The sequence below is a fragment of the Dysidea avara genome, chromosome 15 (genome assembly GCF_963678975.1).
Source record: "Dysidea avara chromosome 15, odDysAvar1.4, whole genome shotgun sequence".
NCBI lineage: Eukaryota > Metazoa > Porifera > Demospongiae > Dictyoceratida > Dysideidae > Dysidea > Dysidea avara.
The window spans coordinates 11,598,887-11,623,024 of NC_089286.1; the positions used below are offsets into that span (position 1 = coordinate 11,598,887).

The 24,138-nt window shown below is 38.2% G+C and overlaps 1 protein-coding gene across 3 annotated transcripts in view; it reads right to left on the minus strand.

Moving 5' to 3' along the window:
- LOC136245097 (two pore calcium channel protein 1-like) overlaps positions 1-24,138 on the minus strand; it is a 147,086-nt gene that overhangs the window by 10,678 nt on the left and 112,270 nt on the right. For 2 of the 3 annotated variants that reach the window (XM_066036613.1, XM_066036615.1), the window contains 3 exons: positions 9,706-9,824; positions 8,297-8,591; positions 7,100-7,234 (listed from right to left, as the gene is read on the minus strand). In XM_066036613.1, coding sequence (XP_065892685.1) covers positions 7,100-7,234; positions 8,297-8,591; positions 9,706-9,824 — 549 coding nt within the window. The remainder of the gene's footprint in view (positions 1-7,099; positions 7,235-8,296; positions 8,592-9,705; positions 9,825-24,138) is intronic. The other variant, XM_066036614.1, reaches the window with a different exon arrangement.

The following is a 24,138-nucleotide window of genomic DNA, read 5'->3' on the forward strand; positions in this document are numbered from 1 at the left end:
TGTAATTGCATTCTGTAAAGTTAGCCATAGCCAGCTTTGAGGATTACTTTTTACTTGTCTTTTACCTTTACCACAGGAAGAAGAAAACACCTTGTTATTTGTATGTGAATATGCATCTATTTGAACTGTTTTGTTGTTTATATATAAAAGCATACAAAAAATTGGAATTTTCAACTAGAGTAGAAACCATAACACATCGATAAAAATAACTGAAACTGGAGTAGTGCACGATATTAAATCATAGTAAAACAATAAGAAGTGTTATATTTGTACTGTGCATAAGAATGAAAATGCACAGTAGGGATATAACATTTATTGTTTTACTGTGATTTAATATCGTGCACTACTCCAGCTTGTTTCAGTTATTTTTATCAATTAGTTATGGTCCCTACTGTAGTTGAAGAAATTTTTGTATACTTAAAATTTTAAACTTTTTTTGTAAAATAAAATTATTGTCACTGGTGAACACTCATGTATACCACATTAAAGGAAATGGTGCTGGACACCCCACCTATCAATAATTGTCTGAAAAGTGAAATATCCATTATGCTTCATTGTCAGCAAAGTTCAACCCATTACTGTAACACAGCAATACAAATCAAGAACTGTTCGAAAAGTACCTCTGCAATTAAGGTAGCCACTATGATAATGCGGACAATGTCCGTTACAAAGGGAAGCCATACATGCTACTGTCAAATTGACACTTTTTGCTGTCAGCAAAGATGAATGGGACACAGAAAGGGACATTGGTAAGTCCATGAAGAATGCATTGTACATACTGCGGTATGCCAAGAGGCAACTCTCGGTCCGAAGTGACATCAAAAAGTACAAAATCAGGCCTGTATCCTTAGCCACTTTCGAGTCACACTTGTCTGAAGGCATCAATCAGTTGCTCAGTCAATCAGTCAGGCCATTACAAGTGGCATTTCTGTTTCTGGTCCTGGCTGAGTGCAAAATTGGATGAGGGCAGGAGGGTTTAACCATTTATCATTGTGTTGTTGTACGGTATAGTATAATTATTATTAGTTATTGTAATATTTTCCTTGTAATTGGACACACAAAATTATTGTAATCATGTGCATGTGTGATCTTGTGATCTTGATTGAAAAATGGCATTCTATGTTGTTGAGTGAACACGTGGCTGATTTACAAACATTACATTGGCAATGAGGATACTATGGCCAAGCATCATGGCACCATTTCTGAATTTTCAGGTGTGGCAGACGACTGGGAGGCGTATCTAGAGCAATTAGAAAGCTACTTTGTTGCGAATGACATTACATCGGCAGGGAAGAAGCGTGCAGTGCTGTTAAATTCGTGTGGAACTGCGACATACAAAACGATTCGAAGTGTGTTGGCCCCTGCAAAGCCAACAGAGGTGTCATACAATGAATTGACAAAAAAGCTGACAGAGCATTTTTCTCCTAAACCTTCGCTAATTATGCAGCATTTTAAATTCAACACCTGCATTTGACACCCAGAAGAAAAGATAACAACTTATGTTACATGATTAAGAGAACTGATGCAATACTGTGAGTTTGGTGATACTCTGAATGATATGTTAAGGGACAGACTGGTTTGTGGTGTCAACAATGAACAGTTACAGCGCAGGTTGTTATCAGAGCCACAGTTAACGTTCAAGAAAGCCTTGGAGATATCACAAACTTTTGAGGCAGCAACAAGAGATGCTAAAGATCTGCAAGACGGACCAAGATCGATGGCACCTGTTCAAAATATTACACGGAAGTCTGGTCAATCACTATGTTACCACTGTGGAGGGCAACATAACCCCTTGGCTCTAGACACAGAGAGTCATCTTGTCATAATTGTGGCAGAAAGGGTCACCTGGCAAAGAAGTGTCTGAATAGTCAACAAGTGCGTGCACAGCTGCCACAAAAGCCACCGCCACACACACACAACAGCCCTTGTTTAAGAATACCCAAAACTATTTAGAGACAGATTCTTTTACTGAGGGTGTAGACTGTATAGTGGACAATTTGGAACAAGGACTTGATGATGATGATAATGTTTACACAATGTTCACCTTACCATTGGACAAGGTGGATCCTATCAAGATTGCTGTTGAAATTGATAGCACTCCGCTATTAATGAAACTGGATACAGGGGCATCACTTTCAATTATTAGTGAGAATGTATACAAGATGCTGCTGTCACGGCCACTTCTGCAGTCTATTTCAGCAAGGCTCAGGACCTATACAGGTGAAGCAATTAAGGTGTTAGGTAGTGTGTCTGTAACTGTGTGACACAATTCCCAACAGAAGTGTTTACCCTTACTGGTGGTAGAAGGGGAGGGACCTAGCTTAGTGGGTAGAAATTGTTTAGGATACCTTAAAATAGACTGGCATGCTGTATGTCATATGCAATCCTTTACAGAGGTAGAGGAACTCCTTACACAACACAAGGAGGTTTTTGAAGAGGGCCTGGGAACAGTAGTGGGCACGACAGTTAAATTGCACCTAAAACCTGAGGCATTGCCCAAGTTTTGTAAGGCTAGACCCATGCCATTCTCGCTTAAGAGAAAGGATGAAATAGAATTACAGAGATTAGAAACTGAAGGAGTGATTTCTCCAATATGTTTTGCAGACTGGGCAACGCCAATTGTTCTTGTGGCAAAGAGAGATGGCAGTATTCGAATTTGTGGCGATTATAAATTACCTTAAACCAAGCATTAGAGCCAGAAGTGTACCCACTGCCTAAAATTGAAGAGTTGTTTGCTGCACTAGCTGGTGGCATAAATTTTTCAAAGTTAGATTTGTCCTATGCTTACCAGCAACCTGATGAAAACTCTGCCTCAGTAGCCACAATCAATATCCATAAAGGGTTGTTTAAGTATAATCGTTTGCCACTTGGCATTGCCACAGCGCCTGCCCATTTTCAGCGGGTGATGGAGAACTTGCTTAAGGATCTACCATATGTAAGTGTCTATTTAGATGACATTCTAGTCACATGTAGATCTCAGGCTAAACACTTGGCTAATCTGAATGAAGTGCTCACACGACTGAAAGAGGCAGGCATGTGGCTTAAAAGGAATAAGTGTGTGTTTGTGACCCTGGAAGTTGAGTATTTAGGGCACCGTATTAGTAAGGATGGATTGCAACCAGCAACCTCCAAAGTTGAAGCCATAATTAAAGCTCCTTCCCACAGAACATTACTGAATTAAGAGCCTTCCTGGGATTAATAAACTATCACAGGAAATTTTGTCCCACCTGTCCACAACTGTGGCACTCCTACACAAGTTGTTAGCAAAGGTACCAAATGGGAGTGGGGTAAACCACAGCAACAAGCATTTGACACGGTCAAATTGCAGCTGGCTTCGTGCAAACTATTGGTACATTATGATCCAGATATTCAACTGGTTTTGTCATCTGATGCTTCACCTTATGGAGTGGGTGCTGGCTCACCGTTTTGATGACAGTACGGAGTGACCAATTGCGCTTGTGTCACGTGCGTTAGTCCCAGCAAAAAGACGGTATTCCCAATTGGATAAAGAAGCTTTGGCTATTGTATTTGGCTTGCAAAAGTTCCACCAATACTTGTTTGGTAGGGCATTTGTCATATATACAGACCACAAACCATTGTCATATTTGTTTGACGTATCCAGAGCAATTCCACAGATGGCATTGGCTCACATACAATGATGGGCTATAACCCTGTCTGCCTACAGCTACACAATTGAGTATAAACCTGGTTCTTGTAACTCTAATGCAGATGCTTTCAGCAGGTTGCCACTTCCACACCAACCTAAGGTGGTGCCAACCCCTGCAGATACCATCTTCTTACTAGATTATTTAAATTCCACTCCAGTAACTGCAGTGTTAATCAAACAATGGACCCAGACAGACCCTAAAGTCAGAGCACACTTGATGAGAGGGTGGAACTATTCATCATCAGACCTGCAGTCTTATTTTAGAATAAGATCAGAGTTGAGTGTGGAAGCTGGCTGTGTACTTTGTGGTAACAGAGTTGTGGTCCCCTTGAAAGGACGTGCCAAAGTCCTTGAACTGCTGCATGAAGCTCACCCAGGGGTTGATTGCATGAAACGCTTAGCCCGGGAGTATGTTTGGCAGCCCAAAATTGATTGTGAAGGGTAAAATCCTGTAATACCTGTCAAATGAATATAAAGTCACCAGAAGCAGCCCCCCTGCAACCATGGGAATGGCTGGACAAGCCCTGGTCACGGGTACATGTGGACTATGCCGGGCCTTTCCTAAATCGAATGTTCCTTATCATTGTGGATGCCCACAGTAAATGGTTGTATGTTCATGTAACTACATCCTCAACAGCTTCAGTCACCATTCAGAAGCTATGTGACACCTTTTCCACCCTTACTCTGCCTGAGACTCTAGTCTCCGATAATGGGTCAGTTTTTACTGGTTACGAATTTCAAGAATTCATGAAACATAATGGCATTCGGCATCTGAAAACGGCACCATATCATCCAGCCTCTAACGGTCTGGCTGAAAGGGCAGTCCAAACTTTTAAGTCAGCAATAAAGAGAATGCAGGGAGGGGGTCCTTAGAATCTAAGGTTTCCTCATTCTTGTTGAAGTATAGAGTAACGTCACACTCCACAACGGGTGTTTCCCTGGAGGAGTTGATGTTGGCAGTCCCTTGAGAACACACCTTGATTTGCTTCACCCTAATGTAAAGGCCCAAGTGAGCCATTCCCAACACAAACAGAAACAGCATCATGATGCTCACTGCAGACAATGACAATTTAAGGAAGGAGAGACAGTGTTTGCCAAAAACTTCAGTGGAAAGGAAGAATGGGTACTAGGAATAATTAGTAAGGTTCAATGACCAGTATCATTTTTGATGTCATTGGATGACAGGAGGGTACGCAGACACGTAGATCATGTTAAATCAACAGAGACAATGTCAGAACAATCACCAGGGCCAGTGGAGCCAGAAACAGTTAATAATGAAGTGGAAAATACAGAGGTCGAGCAACAGAGACCAGTGAGGATTCACAACCCACCCTACAAGCTCATAGACGAGCTATAGATAACTAAGAAGGGAGGAGATGTAACATTGTGCTGTTGTAGTATAATTATTATTAGTTGTTGTAATATTTTCCCTGTAATTGGACACACAAAATTATTGTATTCATGTGCACATGCGGTCTTGATTGAAAAATGGCATTCTATGTTATCTAGTGAATATGTGGTGGATTTACAAACATTACAATCATACAAGTTATAAATATGGAAGTAAGACACCATATTTAGCACTCAACATCTATTTAAACCACAAAGCTTCTGAGATTCTATACTATTATGTCCATGCATGCATGTAAGTAAAAAATGTCACACTGATAGAGTTTACCAAGCAAACATTAAACAAACCTGCATAGCTTCTAACAGCAAACACCTGCTTATGTGATGTGCATTTAATAGAATTACACATGTGCAATACTAGTAATGGTCTGTCCAATAACTGATGCAGGTGGGGGCCAGAAACAGGATTACCACTTGGAATGGCCTAACTAGAAAACTCTATTAAATAATTATTTTTTAAAACTCTGTAGCAATTTGTTGAAAGCATTTTGGGTTGATCTGAAGGTTTGTTTGGGCTTAGTTTTACCTAACCAATGCTCTATCATTCATCGTCAGGGAAAAGTAAGGCTGGTTTGGTGATGTTTTCATGGATCACGCCCACACCTTTGTGATCCCTACTATACAGTACTATCGTACTGTGTGATTATACTGTTTTGTGGTTTATATATAATAATAATAATAATTTCCTATGTGTAAAAGGGTGGCGTGTTTGTACAGTAGCTGAACTCTCTACAGAGTGACTTGTTTGTAGCTGAACTTTCTGAAGGATGACTTGGTGAACTGCATAGTGGTTTGTTTGTACCTGAATTCTACACCAGATGACTTGTAATAATAGCTAACTCTCTACAGAGTGATTTGTAACATAGCTGAACTCTCTACAAGATAACTTGTAATGTAGTTAAATTCTCTACAGGATGACTTGTTACTTAGCTGAATCCTCTATAAGGTGACTTGTTTGTAGCCGAACTCTCTACAAGGTGACTTGCCTCTCGCTACAGGATAACATGTAATGTAGTTGAACTCTTTACTGAGTACTAAGTTATAATCAAGGTTGTATATAATGCAACTATGTGTAGCAAGAGATACTGTAATATAGTGCAATCACCAGCCACCAGCTACATAACAAGTCACTCTATTAGAGTGCTCAGCTATGGTACATGTCAACATGTAGAGAGATCAACTACATTACATTGGATTCTTCCAAACTCCTGAAAGACCTTTTAAAGATAATTTTAATCTACCTATATGCAGTACTGGTTTTAGGCTCATTCTATTTAAGCAGTTTGCCTGGGAGGCATGACAAGTTACATTTTTGTTAGTAAAACTTGATTGCATGATTGTGATACACTTTTGTATCCTGGTTTTTACACTCTATCTTCATGGTCTTTAGCTCCAAACCACAAAAGGTTTGAGGCTTGATAGTTAATATATGAAAAGGTTCGAGGCTTGATAGTTAATATATGCATTTCCACACACCGATCTTATTCCCATAAGTTATTTATCTATGACAACATATTGATGTTATTTTTCCTGAATAATTGTTAATAACAACCCAATCAAACTTGGTACCAAGGTTTGCCGTTAAATCTGCTGTATGTTTGCCAAGTGGAAAGGAAATTGAATAACATGTTTGCATTTTATGGCAGCTTTTGTAAGCGTGCAAAAAAGGAAGGAAGGAAAAACAAAGTAAGTAACCTGATTCTTGAAGGCTCATATCTTGGAATGCCTTGTCTGAGCAATCATGGTCAAATTTGGTGTGTACAATGTTGAAGGTGGAGGACATTTCCATACCAAACATCTCCCATTTTGTAAAGGCGGCATGAAGGTACATATGCATGAAAATTGCATTATTGCTCATGTTAATAATGCAATGGTGTGATGTGCCAGCTCTCTGGGCTGCATCATACGCTACCATGTGTCTTGATCTATATTCTTAAAGGTTCAAAAGTACACAGGTGTAGATCTGAATGATAACACAACATCACTCTATATAGTTCTACTGCATTGTATGAATATACTTACTATTAAATCCAAGTAATTTCCATAAACATATCAGCATATGATAACAAAAACAATTCATATTTCTATTATCAATTTCACCATGGCTAATTTCCACTGTATAGTTTTCTACAAATCTGTTTTCATCATCATTTCCACCTACATACAGCACAAACACAATGGTCATTATTTTTTATTATTTTTTACTGTGCAAACCTCAGAAGAGTTAACATTGCAAGTGTGAGAGAGGGGGTGTAGTTAATAATACACATGTATAAGAAAAAAATTGGAATTTAAAATTAGAGCAGGGACAGTGCATAGTGCCGCAATAAAAAAGCACTGAAACAAGCTGGACTGGAGTAGTACATAATGTCCAAATGCTGTAAAACAATAAGAAGTGAATATTTCTACTGTGCTACACTCACTACTACATGCTTGTGTCGATACACTTACGTTCGGCCTCTCAGCAGCACATTGTCGTTGATCTTACGACACTATCCAAAATCAAAATTCATATAAATACACTCGCGAAGCATTCCTGCAGTTTCCCACACTTGCAGGTGAGTCACCCAAGTGGAGTATATTAGTTGTAACATGGAACTTGCGATTTTCCTGAAATATATGTACACACTCACTCAGGTTGTGCCCTCGTGCTTGTGCGTATATTTCAGGTAAATCACTCATGCCCATGTTACAACTACTACATGTAACACTTTCACACCTTAGATCAAAGGAGCCATCTGGGGTACATTTTTATGTACAGTAGCCAATCTAGCCAGGCTACATATGAACTATGGTATGGGGGCAGTGATTATATAGAGGGAAATATTGGTGGGGCAAATAGCAAGTTAAAATGCATTTAATTGGCAAAATAAACTTTGGCAAATTCAAGCTCAATCTCAATAGGCCAACAGTATAACAACTATCCAGCTTGTTCAATTTTGGACAGTTAATTAATCCTTGTTACAAAATTACTATGTAGTTAGAAACTTTTCAAGCAAGAAGTGACTATAAATTACAATTAAAAATGTTAAAGTGCAATCATCCCCTGAAGTGCAACCTTTAGTGTCTGTCTAAGAATTTATATTGTATATCACTGGCATCATTAAAGATAGCAAACTTTACAGAACAAATGTTTCCTTGCTTGATGTCAGATTTTTGTGAGAGATCAACTAAATGTAAACAATTAATTTTCGACATAGCACATGATAAATAACTCACATTCATTTTCTTCAAGTAGACCTTCATTTTCTTCAAGTAGACCTTCATGTTCCTCATTAGCTTCTTGAATGTTATGTTCATGTTGCTCATGCTCCTTGTTACCTCCTTGGGTGTTTTTCTGATGTTGGTCAATAGCTTCTCGGCAGTTATTTTCATGTTTTTCATTAGCTGCTTGGTTGATTTGCTTGTGTTCCTTGTCAGTTCCTTGATTGACACATTCATGTTCCTTGTTAACTTCTTCAATCTTAAAGTCAAATGCTTCTACTATGAATGCCATTACCACTGTCACCACAATCTACAGGTGAATTACAACAAATATATAACCAGCAAAAATTCAAGTAGCATTAATAGTAAGCTGCATATCAAGAAGGTTGAATAATGTTATGCCAGAATGGTAATTATCAAATTTTTGTCACTGAAGTATAAGTTACTTGGTCATTAATTTAAAAATGGAAGTAGAGATTTAAGCAATAAAACAAGAGAGCACTATTGGAGTATCTTAATCGAGCATTTGGTACACCTATTTGGCTTTCATATCAGTAGTTTCTAATCTGATTCCTTATACACTACTCAAAAGGCATTTCTAAAATAATTAATCTACCTATATACCTATGTTCAGCCTATTCCAAAAAAGATTAAAAGTTAATTAGTTTGCCTGGTAGGTATGGCAAGTATAACTTTTAATTTACAAAACTCTATCCTGTGTTTTAACATGGTTGGCGTTTTTGATAATTGTTAGTGCAATATCTTTCAAAGGTTTGCACTATCATGTACAGACCAAGTTTTCAAGTTATTTCATTAAGCGGTTTACCCTGTGGCCATGACAAAAAATTGATTTTGCATTTTCTGAAACTCCTATGTTCTTTATTTGATGTGCACAAACTCTGACTGTAAATATGCTGCATTACTCTCTTACTGCTCTCCAAATTTGAACTAAAGCACACACGAGTTATAGTGACTTTCCAAAAGGAGCGAGAAGATAAAGAGCACATGAAAAACTCAGATGAGTTTGAAGGTACATAATCTCACTAATGGGTGGGAAGATTCTGCTCAACTTTGAAACAGGTGGTGCCCCACCACAAGGGAGCCTCCACAGCAAAAATATTTAACTTTTGTTCAGGCACTGTCGAACTACGGATGCATCAAAATAGCATTGTCTTGGTTCCTGTAAGATACATATCGCATGTCTTCCTGCACTGGCTGTACTTAGCTGCACAACACACTGTCATGTGTCTTAATAATCATGCTGTATTTTTGTACCTGTGCACATACATGTGTAAAACACAATGCCACACTAAATATACCACACCACACAATGCCACATCAAATAGTGCAGTAATACATAATACATGTTAACCACATTAATACATAAAACACAAATAAAGTAACACAAATGCAAGCAAACGTACATAGGTAGAAAGATGAAATGCAATAAAAAATGCCCGACTAGACATTTCTCCTGTTCCTGCTTGAAATCCTTCCATGATAATCCACCAATTGTTAATTATCATCAACTCAAATAGTGTCACTGTTGAAATAAAACACTATTATTCTTTGTTTGTAAAACAGATCTGTTACTTTCATAATGTGCTATATACATAAGCGAAAATAAATAAATGTATATACATATGTAAGTATAGCTAACTCAAATTAAGAAGCAAGTAAGCAAGTCATTCACTTTGTACCTAAGTAGCTCATTAGGAGATGATCAAGTTGGTTGTCATAGACTGCTGATTTCATTCAACAGTTTCACAAAATTTTTGGGTTATATCAAGACACACGGTAATGTGTCGTGTGGCCCAAGAAGCCGGCGCGTAACACCCGTGAGTATATTGACAGGAAGAACGAAAATGCAATTTTCGCACCTCCGTAGCTCTGTGCTGCCTTGGTGAAACAAGATGATTTTTGCTGGGGACACGCCCTCCAACATCAGTATGCCACATTCCAAATTTGAGCAAAATCGCTTCAAGCGTTCCCGAGATATGCGACTTCAAAAACTGGCTTAGTTTCTTCATTTTTTTCTTCTTATTTAGGGTCTGTAATGTGAAAAATGAAGGTGCAAGAAACAAAACTCTGACTATCATAGTATGTTACCCTTAGTGTCCCATCACTAATACTACCCATGGTTTGGAACTGGCTTCGTTTGTTAGAGAGACACATACATTTTTGTATCTCACGTGATAAACTTTTATGTCGTGTGCTCCGAAGAAGACGTCCAGAGCTCCCAGATTTCTAGCGTAATTTCAGGTGTTGTTGTTCTAACAAACCATGCATAGAAGTGAGCAAACCTTTACCTGTGTTTTCCATGGAGGGTGGTTTTCTGCGCATGGGAGGAGCAAAAAAATTGTTCTGGACGCTGTACCAGCCAAGAAAAGAGAAGCCAATCCTATCGCACAACATGGTAATATAGTTGGATGTACAAGTACTCTACACACCAAGTTTGAAACAGCTGTGACCTTCAGAACAATCTGGCTGGGAGAAGTGAAATTTTCAATACAAAGATTTTAGTAATCACGATTAGATATGTTCTTCCTACTGCAACAATCTGACTTCCTAGGAAGCACAATCAAGCTAAGGAAGATTTAAGAGAATATTTTAGGCTTCCAGAAAGTGGTCAGATCTTTGATTTACAAGTTGAGGTCACATAGCAAGATAAATACTCTAATAAAACAGTCAGTATGCAACTGTTCTCTGTTATCACTATATAGACATAATATATTGGATTTCATTATAACATTTGTACATGCACAACCCTTTGGTGACATTTGCCATTACATAATGACTGTACAACGTTACTGAGCTAGCTATTCAAATAATATAAAACAACCAAAAGTAGTTGGTGAATGTAATTATAAAGCTATACCAAAAATATTGAAACATTTCAAGCTGTGCTATAATTCACAGCTAATTGATCTAATCGATAAGTGACGTAATTATGTAAGGTGGTAGGCCCACATATTGTATTCCCAAAATTTAGAACTTTACAAGTGTAGGTTTAAACACTTTCAATTTTAATGTCATGCTATGTCTGAAATTCTTGAAGCTTTATCACCCTCAAGTTGTTAAACCATGCACAGAATAAGGGTGCATGCAATCCTGCTAATGACCTCTAGCCTGCGCATACAATTTTCATGGCAATTATAGATGCAAAAATGTTCTACAATGGTGTAGCTATACATAGCTAAGGTAAGTCAGCGTGTGGCAAATTATTGTTTATTGGTACACTGCACCATGTAATACAGTAGGTTGGACCTTTCAATGCAGCCATGTTCCACTGCACAAACTGCACATGTGCATGAATATGTATATTGCACTGCTGTCATGAGTATAGTATATACTTATCACATCTGGTTATAACTTCTTTGAAATGATGTAACCTCTACGCATTTGGTTGTTATGCTGCATTTGTTCAAGGTTCAAATAAACCGTGAAAGGATTTTTATGCACTGTAAACTGTAGTTATTCCCTATGCTATTATGTGGATATGCACTTCTGAAGTGCTGAGAATATTTCTCCAACCATATTATAAAGTACTTCTGTGTAACATTCTACCCAATTACTTAGTTTAAGTTAAGTTGCATGATTGTGCTGGTATTCAGTGTTAAATAAACCATGGCATGCGAGAAATTGATTACACCAAACTGAAAGAGCAAATATATGCTTGCATTAGACCACAAAGAAAGTTTTTACAACATCTACCAATGTGCTAAAAAGCAATGCATACTATATATTATGTCGTAACCAAATAGCTGAATTGATAGCTCACATTATCTATACTCGCCACTTAGTTTTAAAACTTTGACAATGTGTAATAGTTTTAGCTATTCAGCTCTAAATATATCTGTATCTAACCATGCATGGTAAGGAAGTCCATGTATTTAAAACACGCACATATGCTGCTTGAGGGATGTCTTAGAAAATAGTCTTAACACATTATTTCACTGTAAAGGCAAGGAGATACTTACAGTTTTATGAGATAGTGATATGACTGTTCAATTAGAGTGATTAGCTATTCTTGTAGATCATCTAATCTTTATTGTATGCATGCACTGAACAACCAAAGTGGAATTTATAGCTAGTGAATTTATAGCTCACCTAAATGGTTCCCAAAGTGTATCAGTTATTGCAGCATGTGAAATTGATAAAACTATAATATTTGTAAATAGGAAAAACACTATAACTACTCTAATAGAACACTCAATTTGCTGGAACAGAGGTAATGCAGTATATAAAGATCCAGATGGTCAAAGTTATGATCCCAGAAATGTAGTAAAAGTGATATTGTGGTGTAAGTGAAGCCACCTGATATGCCACTATAGTGGAAAAGGAAATGAAATAAGTTTTGAGACTATTGGTTGGATTGTTGATGGATTTGATAAAAATATGATATCAGAAAGCTCAAAATGTACATTGAATGGAAGAAGCTCAAGTTTGAGAAGTTTAGTTTTAGTTAGAAAAGTATTCATTTTCAACATATACTTTGTGGCTTATCTCTGAAGATGCTATATAATTATAGACCATGTATGCAGATGAGGGAGCAGTATACATGTAACATGAGTTGCATGAGATCAGATATAATTTTACAAACTCATTAATCTCGTAGTTACACTGTGGCATTAAGGTACTTTAGTCATGTATTGAAGATATTATAATATACTAAGAGTACCTGTCAGAGAATCAGGTACAGAAATATGGTATTGAGGTCACTAGGGCTAGTCCTGCAATGGAGTGCAGTATATGTATGACACTCATTATTATATATATGTCAAGTGACTGGCTGTGATTCATACTACTGAGTTAATGCATGGTTGGATTTGCTGCAAGCACAATGGACGTACGGCGATGTTTGTATCGACTATGTTATTGCAACAAAACAAGGAAAAAGTATGAAGCCATGATGGCTTTAATGTCTATGAAATAACTATTACCATGTGTGCAGTTAGTTTGCAGGAGTTGGTAGGAGGCAACAAAGCAATTCAAGTTTGTTGAATTTCAGCATATTGAAAATTTCACCTCTCCCAGCCAGATGGTTCTGAAGGTCACAGCTGTTTCAAACTTGGTGTGTAGAATACTTGTACATCCAACTATATTACCATGTTGTGCGATAGGATTGGCTTCTCTTTTCTTGGCTGATAGAGCGTCCAGAACATTTTTTTGCTCCACCCATGCGTGGAAAATCACCCTCCATGGAAAACACAGGTAAAGTTTTGCTCACTTCTATGCATGGTTTGTTAGACCAACAACACCTGAAATCACACTAGAAATCTGGGAGCTCTGGACGTCTTCTTCGGAGCACACGAAATAAAAGTTTATCACGTGAGATACAAAAATGTATGTGTCTCTAACAAACGAAGCCAGTTCCAAACCATGGGTAGTATTAGTGATGGGACACTAAGTTAGGGTCCGCAACGCAAAAAATCGATATCCTCCAATCAACTACCTAACTATTGTCATGTGTTAGGCTAAGTGTAACTTGAATAACACCAGCGTGGCAGCCAAGTTTGTCACTTTCTTCTGGTAGAAAACGATACAAATGTCTTAAAATCACGTGATTTTTCGTTCTAGCAGTTCGTAGGGTTCTTCATATGCCACGATATTCACTCTCAACAGTGCTCAAGTGGTCTATCATCAACTCAAAGTATTGGTGGTTTGATTTTATTGGTCAGTTTCCGGTGGCAGTACAATCTGTGCAGCTTTTTGGCGACAGACAAAATGTTTCTTGCTCTGGAGCACAGGACAAGCGGAGCAGCAACTGCGCCGTGGGTCAGCAATGACCAGTACTAGGTAAAGTACTTGCATGTGGAGTATGGTTATAATTGAAGCTTGTTAGCCATCTGGCTGAGCCATCTATATGCTGAAATTCGGCCAAAATGACACGATTTTTACAAACAAATACCAGAATGGTTGATACATCAGTGAGACAGTCTCCAACAGCAAGGATACGAAGCTTATAAACACCTAACAATACGGCTATCTCGCCCAGTAAACGCAAAGCAATCCAATGCAAGAAATAAGCACTCACGTGATCGATATTTAAATCTCGGAAAATACAATCATAATCTATTCCAATGACATTAAAATCACTTGGAATCAAGTGACAATCAGTTTGTGTGCATTAGGTTCAACATCTCGATTAGCCAAGCAGTCTGAGACTCTCCCTATGATGCCATCACAGCATATAACACACCAGCACTGGCCCAGACCACGCCTGAGTGAACAATTAACACTAATATTTACAAAAGGAGCATACTGCATGGCTCCTATTCAGAAATGAAAGTGATTTCATGGGTATTTTCGCGATTTGAATTTCGATCACGTGAGTGCCTATTTCATGCATTGGATTGCTCTTTGCGTTTACTGGGCGAGATAGCCGTATTGTTAGGTGTTTATAAGCTTCGTATCCTTGCTGTTGGAGACTGTCTCACTGATGTATCAACCATTCTGGTATTTGTTTGCAAAAATCGCATCATTTCGGCCGAACTTCAGCATATAGATGGCTCAGCCAGATGGCTAACAAGCTTCAATTATAACCATACTCCGCATGCAAGTACTTTACCTAGTACTGGTCATTGCTGACCCACGGCACAGTTGCTGCTCTGCTTGTCCTGTGCTCCAGAGCAAGAAACATTTTGTCTGTCACCAAAAAGCTGCACAGATCGTGCTGCCACCGGAAACTGACCAATAAAATCAAACCACCAATACTTTGAGTTGATGATAGACCACTTGAACAATGTTGAGAGTGAATATTGTGGCATATGAAGAACCCTACGAACTGCTAGAACAAAAGATCACGTGATTTTAAGACATTTGTATCGTTTTCTACCAGAAGAAAGTGACAAACTTGGCTGCCACGCTGGTGTTATTCAAGTTACACTTAGCCTAACACATGACAATAGTCAGATAGTTGATTAGAGGATATCGATTTTTCGAGTTGCGGACCCTAACTAAGGGTAACATACTACGATAGTAGGGCTTTTGTTTCTTGCACCTTCATTTTTCACGCTGCGGACCCTATCTTATTTTTCTTCCTCTTTTCGCACACTTACCAAAACTGCTATAAAACGCGAACGCTATATCCGATTGCCTTGAAATTTGGCACACTGAAGGGGGGGTATAAAGGCGCATCTCGGTACCAACGTTGGCTGGAATACGATAAACAGGCAAAGAGTTATGAGCGATTATTCACGAAAAATAACACCAATATGTTGTCATGCCTACAGGGTAAACTGCGTATGGGAAGAAGCTGAAAATCGGTGGGTGAATAGGTTAACTATTGCACCTCAAACCTTTTGTGTTTTGAAAGAAATCGAGCTAAAAACCAGGAAGATACAACGAAAAAACCAACAGTGAGTAACAATTACGCAATCTAAGATTAGCTAATAAAAAAGGCAGGTTATATAGAGCCGGTGCCGGTTACACTGTTTTGCCGGCTATTTTGCCGGCAGTGGAGGGTATAATACTTAGAATGTTACGTGCATTAAAAAAAAACTTGTACAAAAAACCTAAGAAAGCGAAAAAAAAAGTTGTCTAAGCGAGGGTTCGAACCCGGGCATCCCGGCGTACTCATAAGCAATGTTTGTAACGATTATACCACCGGTGCTGCAGCTAGTCATATTATTTAGTCTCTACGTTATAAACATCCGACTGAAGTGACTTCTATATATAACAAGAGTGAAGAAGAAACCAAAGCTGAACCCTAGCCTACTCCTAACGCTAAGGAACTACTTTTTGCATCCCCTAAAGTTGAATGCTCGGGGCAACCTACTAGACGCGTGCCCTAAAGTTGAATGCTCGGGGCAACCTACTAGTGCCGGCACAATACCCGTTAGTGTTTGCAAACCGGTACCGGCTAAATATACACTTCGAATAAAAAACTACTACTTGCCACGCCTACCAGATAAACCGCTAGGGGTAATGCTTTGAAAATTGCTGTACAGATGGAGTAATCATCTTAGAAAGGCTCTTCAATGGTGTAGAAGAATCAGACTTAAAGCCACGGAGTTATAACACGAAATCCAACTTGGCGGAGCAAGTGCGAGATCGAGATACTCTAATAGAGCAGTCATCCTAATAGAGCAGTCACCCTGAAGAGAATTCAAGAGATCAGCTAGAAACAAGTAACCTGTATAGAGATCAGCTACAAACAAGTCACCCTGTAGAGAGATCAGCTAGAAGAAGTTACCTTGTAGGGAGTTCATGCAACTATGGAAAGAGATAGTTCAGCTAGAAGAATCACCTTGTAGAGTTCAGCTACAAAGAAACCACCATGTAGTGAGTTCAGCTACAACCAAATCTCCCTGTAGAGAGATCAGCTAGAAGAAGTTTCCTTGTAGAGAGTTCAGTTACAAAGAAACCATCATGTAGAGAGTTCAGCTATAAACTACTGACCTTGTAGAGACATCAGCTAGAAGAAGTTACCTTGTAGAGAGTTCAGCTACAGAGAAACCATTATGTAAAGAGCTCAGCTGCAAACAAATCACTTGTACAGAATTCAGCTACAAACAAATCACCCTGTTGAAAGATCAGCTAGAAGAAGTCACCTTGTAGAGAGTTCAGTTACAAAGAAACCACCATGTAGAAAGTTCAGCTACAAACTAGTGACCTTGTAGGGACATCAGCTAGAAAAGTTACCTTGTAGAGAGTTCAGCTACAAAGAAACCATCATGTAGAGAGTTCAGCTGCAAACAAATCACCTGTAGAGAGTTCAGCTGCAGATAAATCTCCCTGTAGAGAGATCAGCTAGAAGAAGTTCCTTGTAGAGAGTTCAGCTACAAACAAATCACCCTGTAGAAAGATCAGCTAGAAGAAGTCACCTTGTAGAGAGTTCAGAAACCATTATGTAAAGAGCTCAGCTGCAAACAAATCACCTGTACAGAATTCAGCTACAAAACAAATCACCCTGTAGAAAGATCAACTAGAAGAAGTCACCTTGTAGAGAGTTCAGTTACAAAGAAAGCACCATGTAGAGAGTTCAGCTACAAACTAGTGACCTTGTAGAGACATCAGCTAGAAAAGTTACCTTGTAGAGAGTTCAGCCACAAAGAAACCATTCTGTAAAGAGCTCAGCTGCAAACAAATCACCTATACAGAATTCAGCTACAAACAAATCACCCTGTAGAGAGATCAGCTAAAAACAAGTCACCCTGTAGAGAGTTCAACTAGAAGAAGTCACATTGTAGAGAGTTCAGCTACAAAGAAACTGCCTTGTAGATAGTTCAGCTACAAACAAATCAACCTGTAGAAAGATCAGTTAGAAGAAGTCACCTTGTAGAGAGTTCAGCTACAAAGAAACCACCATGTAGAGAGTTCAGCTGCAAACAAATTACCCTGTAAAAGATCAGCTACAAACAAATCACCCTGTAGTAAGATCAGCTAGAAGAAGTCACCTTGTAGAGAGTTCAGCTACAAAGAAACCACCATGTAGAGAGTTCAGCTAGAAGAAGTTACCTTGTAGAGAGTTCAGCTACAAAGAAACCATCATGTAGAGAGTTCAGCTGCAAACAAATCACCTGTAGAGAGTTCAGCTACAAACAAGTCTCCCTGTAGAGAGATCAGTTAGAAGAAGTTACCTTGTAGAGAGTTCAGCTACAAAGAAACCATTATGTAAAGAGCTCAGCTGCAAATAAATCACCTGTACAGAATTCAGCTACAAACAAATCACCCTGTAGAGAGACCAGCTAGAAGAAATTACCCTGTAGATAGTTCAGCTACAAACAAATCACCCTGTAGAAAGATCAGTTAGAAGAAGTTACCTTGTAGAGAGTTCAGCTACAAAGAAACCATTCTGTAAAGAGCTCAGCTGCAAACAAATCACCCTGTAAAAAAATCAGCTACAAACAAATCACCCTGTAGTAAGATCAGCTAGAAGAAGTTACCTTGTAGAGAGTTCAGCTACAAAGAAACCACCATGTAGAGAGTTCAGCTAGAAGAAGTTACTTTGTAGAGAGTTCAGCTACAAAGAAACCATCATGTAGAGAGTTCAGCTGCAAACAAATCACCTGTAGAGAGTTCAGTTACAAACAAATCTCCCTGTAGAGAGATTAGCTAGAAGAAATTACCTTGTAGAGACTTCAGCTACAAAGAAACCACCATGTAGAGAGTTCAGCTGCAAAGAAATCACCCTGTAGAAAATTCAGCCACAAACAAATTGGCCTGTAGAAAGATCAGTTAGAAGAAGTTACCTTGTAGAGAGTTCAGCTACAAAGAAACCATTCTGTAAAGAGCTCAGCTGCAAACAAATCACCTGTACAGAATTCAGCTACAACCTGTAGAGAGATCAGCTAGAAGAAGTTACCTTGTAGATAGTTCAGCTACAAACAAATCACCCTGTAGAGAGATCAGCTAGAAGAAGTATATACCTTGTAGATCGTTCAGCTACAAACAATTCACCCTGTAGAGAGAGCAGCTAGAAGAAGTCACCTTGTAGAGTGTTCAGTTACAAAGAAACCATCATAAAAAGTTCTGTAATAAATATCTAATCCAAAACAGCCAAGCTGTAAAAAAGCAGTGCGGCCCTCAATAAGGCTATGGTGAAAAAAGATGTGAAATCCAAGGTGGCGGCCAAGAAATGGCTGTGATGGTAGGTTAATGGTAAAAATTTTAATAAACGACAATTCAGGTGAATTTTTGTGCCGCTTGGTCTTGGCAAAAAATTCACCTAAATTGCTGTTACCTACCATCACAGCCATTTCTTGGCTGCCACCTTGGATTTCACATCTTTTTTCACCATAGCCTTATTGAGAGCCGCACTGTTTTTTTACAGCTTGGCTGTTTTGGATTAGATTTCATTTCTTTTTGTATTTGTATACCACAAAGCCGGCCTATGGCCGACTTTGGGACTTTTTTAACCTGTCTTTTTTTTCTTTACCACAGGAAGAAGAAAAGATGAAGCAGATGTACTTTAAATATTTCTAATTTTATCAGTAAACGTACAAATTATATATATAATACAAATATTTATTACAGAACTCTCCATGGTGGTTTCTTTGTAACTGAACACTCTACAAGGTGACTTCTTCTTGCTGCCCTCTCTACAGGGTGAATTGTTAGTAGCTGAACAATCTACAAGATAACTTCTTCTAGCTTATCTCTCTACAATGTGATTTGTTTGTAGTTGAATTCTGTGCAGGTGATTTGTTTGCAGCTGAGCTCTTTACAGAATGGTTTCTTTGTAGCTGAACTCTTTACAAGGTAATTTCTTCTAACTGATCTTCAGTGTTGGGCAAGTTACTGTGTAAAAGTAACTAGTTACATATTACATATTACCAAGAGTTCATAATATAGAAAGAGGAGTATATATTATGAACTCTTGATATTACTCCTCTTTCTATATTATGAACTCTTGATATTACTTGGAACTTAACTAATTAGTTACAGTTATATATTACCCATAAAATAAAGTAACTATAATAATATTACATATTATATTACTTTGTGTCCACAGCCTTAAGCTGTCATGTGTGAAACTACCACCTTATCACGTGACATGATTGCGTTGTTGGACAATGTGCAAATCTTGGTTATAAGTAAGAAGCTGGTGAATAAGCTTCATTCAGTAGGCTTCATTACTTCGTTGTGGCTAGGCGTTACTCAGTTGATTACTAACGAGATTAGTAACTTCGTTACTTGTAGTAAAAATATTACGTAATATTAGATTCGTTACAGTAACTATATTACTTAGGTAACGCGTTACATTTGTAAGTAAAGTAACTTGAGTTATATTACCTGATTTTATAGCGTATTTTGTTATATTACTTAGTCACCACAAAAGCAATAATATTATGTAACGTGTTACATAAGTAGCGCGTTACTCCCAACACTGCTGATCTTTCTACAGGGCAATTTGTTTGTGGCTGAATTTTATACAGGGTGATTTCTTTGAAGCTGAACTCTCTACATGGTGGTTTCTTTGTAACTGAACTCTCTACAAGGTAATTTCTTCTAGCTGATCTCTCTACAGGGTGATTTGTTTGTAGCTGAACTCTCTACAGGTGATTTCTTTGCAGCTGAACTCTCTACACGATGGCTTCTTTGTAGCTGAACTCTCCACAAGGTAACTTCTTCTAGCTGATCTCTCCACAGGGAGATTTGTTTGTAGCTTAACTCTCTACAGGTGATTTGTTTGCAGCTGAACTCTCTACATGATGGTTCTTTGTAGCTGAACTCTCTACAAGGTAACTTCTTCTAACTGATCTGTCTACAGGGAGATTTGTTTGTAGCTGAACTCTCTACAGGTGATTTGTTTGAGCTGAACTCTCTACATGATGGTTCTTTGTAGCTGAACTCTCTACAAGGTGACTTCTTCTAGCTGATCTTTCTACAGGGAGATTTGTTTGTAGCTGAACTCTCTACATGATGGTTTCTTTGTAACTGAACTCTCTACAAGGTGACTTCTTCTAGCTGATCTTTCTAGAGGGTGATTTGTTTGTAGCTGAATTCCCTACAAGGAAACTTCTTCTAGCTGATCTCTCTACGGGGAGATTTGTTTATAGCTGAACTCTCTACATGATGGTTTCTTTGTAGCTGAACTCTCTACAAGGTAATTTCTTTTAGCTGATGTCTCTACAAGGTCACTACACAGCAAAAATAGTGTTCCAATACTACATATTCTAACCCCGTCTTTATTCAGTATTGGAACAACTATTTTAAAAAACTCCCTATAACAAGACAAAACGAACCTCAAATCTATAAATTACTCTAATGTTATTCACTATTGGGGGCTGTGGTCTGTTTTTGTTTGAGCCAAGGTAGAATTTTTGGACTATTGGTTCCAACACCAAAACATAGACGGAATAAATACAGTCAGTATTTGTGTATGAATTATGCTGTGCTAGTTTGTAGCTGAACTCTCTACATGATGATTTCTTTGTAACTGAACTCTCTACAAGATGACTCCTTTTAGCTGATCTTTGTACAGGGTGATATGTTTGTAGCTGAACCCTCTACAAGGAAACTTCTTCTAGCTGATCTCTCTACAGGGAGATTTGTTTGTAGCTGAACTCTCTACAGGTGATTTGTTTGCAGCTGAACTCTCTACATGATGGTTTTTTTGTAGCTGAACTCTCTACAAGGTAACTTCTTCTAGCTGATCTTTCTACAGGGTGATTTGTTTGTAGCTGAACTCTTAAGTTAATTTAAGTTATCAAGTAGGGAACTTAATGCATGACTTGTTTTTACTAGTATGGGAGTTATTTTTACTTACTTGACTTTAGAATGTACAGTCTGAGGCCCAGCCTTTCTAATCGGCTTAAATCAGTATGTGTATAGCTACACTACAAAGGAAACAAGTATGGTGACAAGCTGAATCAACTCAGTCTAAGCAGAATCTAAAGGAATTTTGTGCAGTGTGTGAGGAGCAAACATTCAGATAGCTACCTCAAGGAGGCTATATTGTGTGAACATCAATGATTCATTAACAGAGTAGTGGACTATTGTCAGATATCTCAGCCCGAGTACTGAGTTGAATTCTGTATGGGGTATATTTTACAGAATGGAATGCTTTCTGAATCAACTTGCAGCTTGGCTAGCTGCTATCATTGCTGAAATTGCATTTTATCAGTGGAACCTCCAGGAAAATGGAATAGGATAATTATAAAACATTAATTAAGTGATTGTTTAGGTAATCATGACTTTATTCAGTCTAATAAACAGAATATATGGTTGATTGAGTGAGGTATCACTTTCAGAATGTTCAGACGACCAGTGATGAGATGCATGGATTCATCGAATTTTTGTTGTGGTTGGAGACATTAAATATCCAAAAGCAAACTGACTGTATAATATTAAGTTACTTTCTTTATATTTTCTCAATTTTGAGCCTGTATACAAATAATTGAATTTTCCTTGTCAATAGAAATCCTAGAATAAGATGGGAGAGAAACTTATCTTTGTTTACCTATACTGTACAACCAAGAGTTCGTAATACTGATTTGTATGGGGGAGAGTGTCTAACTCTCAGTATGGCCTGTACAAACACCCTGCGTAAATTTCACCTTTCATCAAATCAACACCTTTACTGGGGGATAGAAAACTGTTGATTAGTGTTGCTGAAGAAGGTAAAGCCTTTGTTCTGAAATAAGGCCGAGGTGTTACTTTAAGCAGGGTGTTTGGTGAATGCATTCAAGTTAGACACTCTCCACCTTATTATGAACTCTTGGTACAACTTCAAAGGAAAATGAAGAAAACATACAGATGAATCAATAAAATCACTACAGTAAGGTGAATTACAGACTAGTGAGATCTTGGTTAATTAATGACAGTGGTTGGAGATTAAGTGTGGTAGCTTCTTGTTCTTGAATATGTTGCAAAGTGGAAGTACAAATCAAAATGGGATATCAATTTCATTATGAAAAATTTGTATACATAAATAATCTAGCATTACTATTTCATTTGTCCTCCACTTAAACATGCTACAACAGTACTAGTGTCAGTACATTGGCAGTGAGTCTACCTTGAAATCTCAACTCTAGAGTAGATCCAACACAGGACAGCCCGCACTGTAACAAATACATGTGATCCCATTGTAATTTCATGGACCAGCTGGACTGGGAATCACTTGAAAATAGACGAACAAATTTAACCTGTTTTGTTTGAAGTGAAGCATGTGAAATGTTACACTTAAGAAATCCTACGATTCTTAGGTGGTATGTAATTAATGTGAGTGTTCCATTTCAGGTCTGACTAGATACATTGAAATTACACACACATCCTGGTCCAAATCACGTTTGCCTGGTGGCTACGGGCATGGTTTCACATGCGGCATATAATAGAGATTTGGCTGATCTTGGAGTTTTGGCATTTAGCCTGATTCAAGGCTAGCAGTCAGACACATCCTTGAATTGTGCAACAGATAAAATCAGCTCACTATTGAATACGGCATTAGTCCACTGCACCAGCTGTCAATATATAAATAACTCCATGCATACACTTCAGTGATGTTTGCAGAATATACCCTCCTTGTGGTCTGCCAAAATATTTGCTCCTCACACACTGCACAAAATTCTTCAAGTTTTAATTCAGCTGGCTCTTTCCTGTTACCAGTATCTTCCTGCTTGCTTTATTTATACACTGACTTATGACTTGAAAGACCGGCCCAGACTGTTTTCTAAAGTCTAAATAAGAAAAACAGCTCACATAAAGTTCCCTTCCGTATGGATGAACATCAATGATACAGCTCATCCCACAATAATACTTCGTTACTAATGACAACCAACAAAAACCCACAATCGATCCGTTAATTCTTTTTATCTTATGTTTAATCACCCACTGGAGATGCCACTGCTAACTTATAAGGGAAGTTTCAGCAATGGTAAGTTGCAAGCTTCAATTTGAGAAAGCGTTCCGTTCCGTGGTTTAGTCCATCATTCCGTTCCGTTCCGTTCCGTAGAATAGTCCCCACCCGAAAAGAGGAAGAAAAATAAGAAAAAAAACGAAGAAACTAAGCCAATTTTTGAAGTCGCATATCTCGGGAACGCTTGAAGCGATTTCGCTCTAATTTGGAATGTGGAGTGCTGAAGGTGGAGGGAGTGTCCCCAGCAAAAATGGTCTTTATTGTATTATTGTATTGTATTAATGCTTTACAGTTGTTTCATCAAGGCAGCACAGAGCTACGGAGGTGCAAAAATTGCATTTTCTTTCTTCCTGTCAGTATACTCACGGGTGTTATGTGCCGGCTTCTTGGGCCACACGACATACTACCGTGTGTCTTGATATGTATATTATATATATATATTTTACATTTACTGATAAAATCATTAAAGTACATCTGCTTCATCTTTTCTTCTTCCTGTGGTAAAGAAAAAAAGATAGGTTAAAAAAGGCCCAAAGCTGGCCTATGGCCGGCT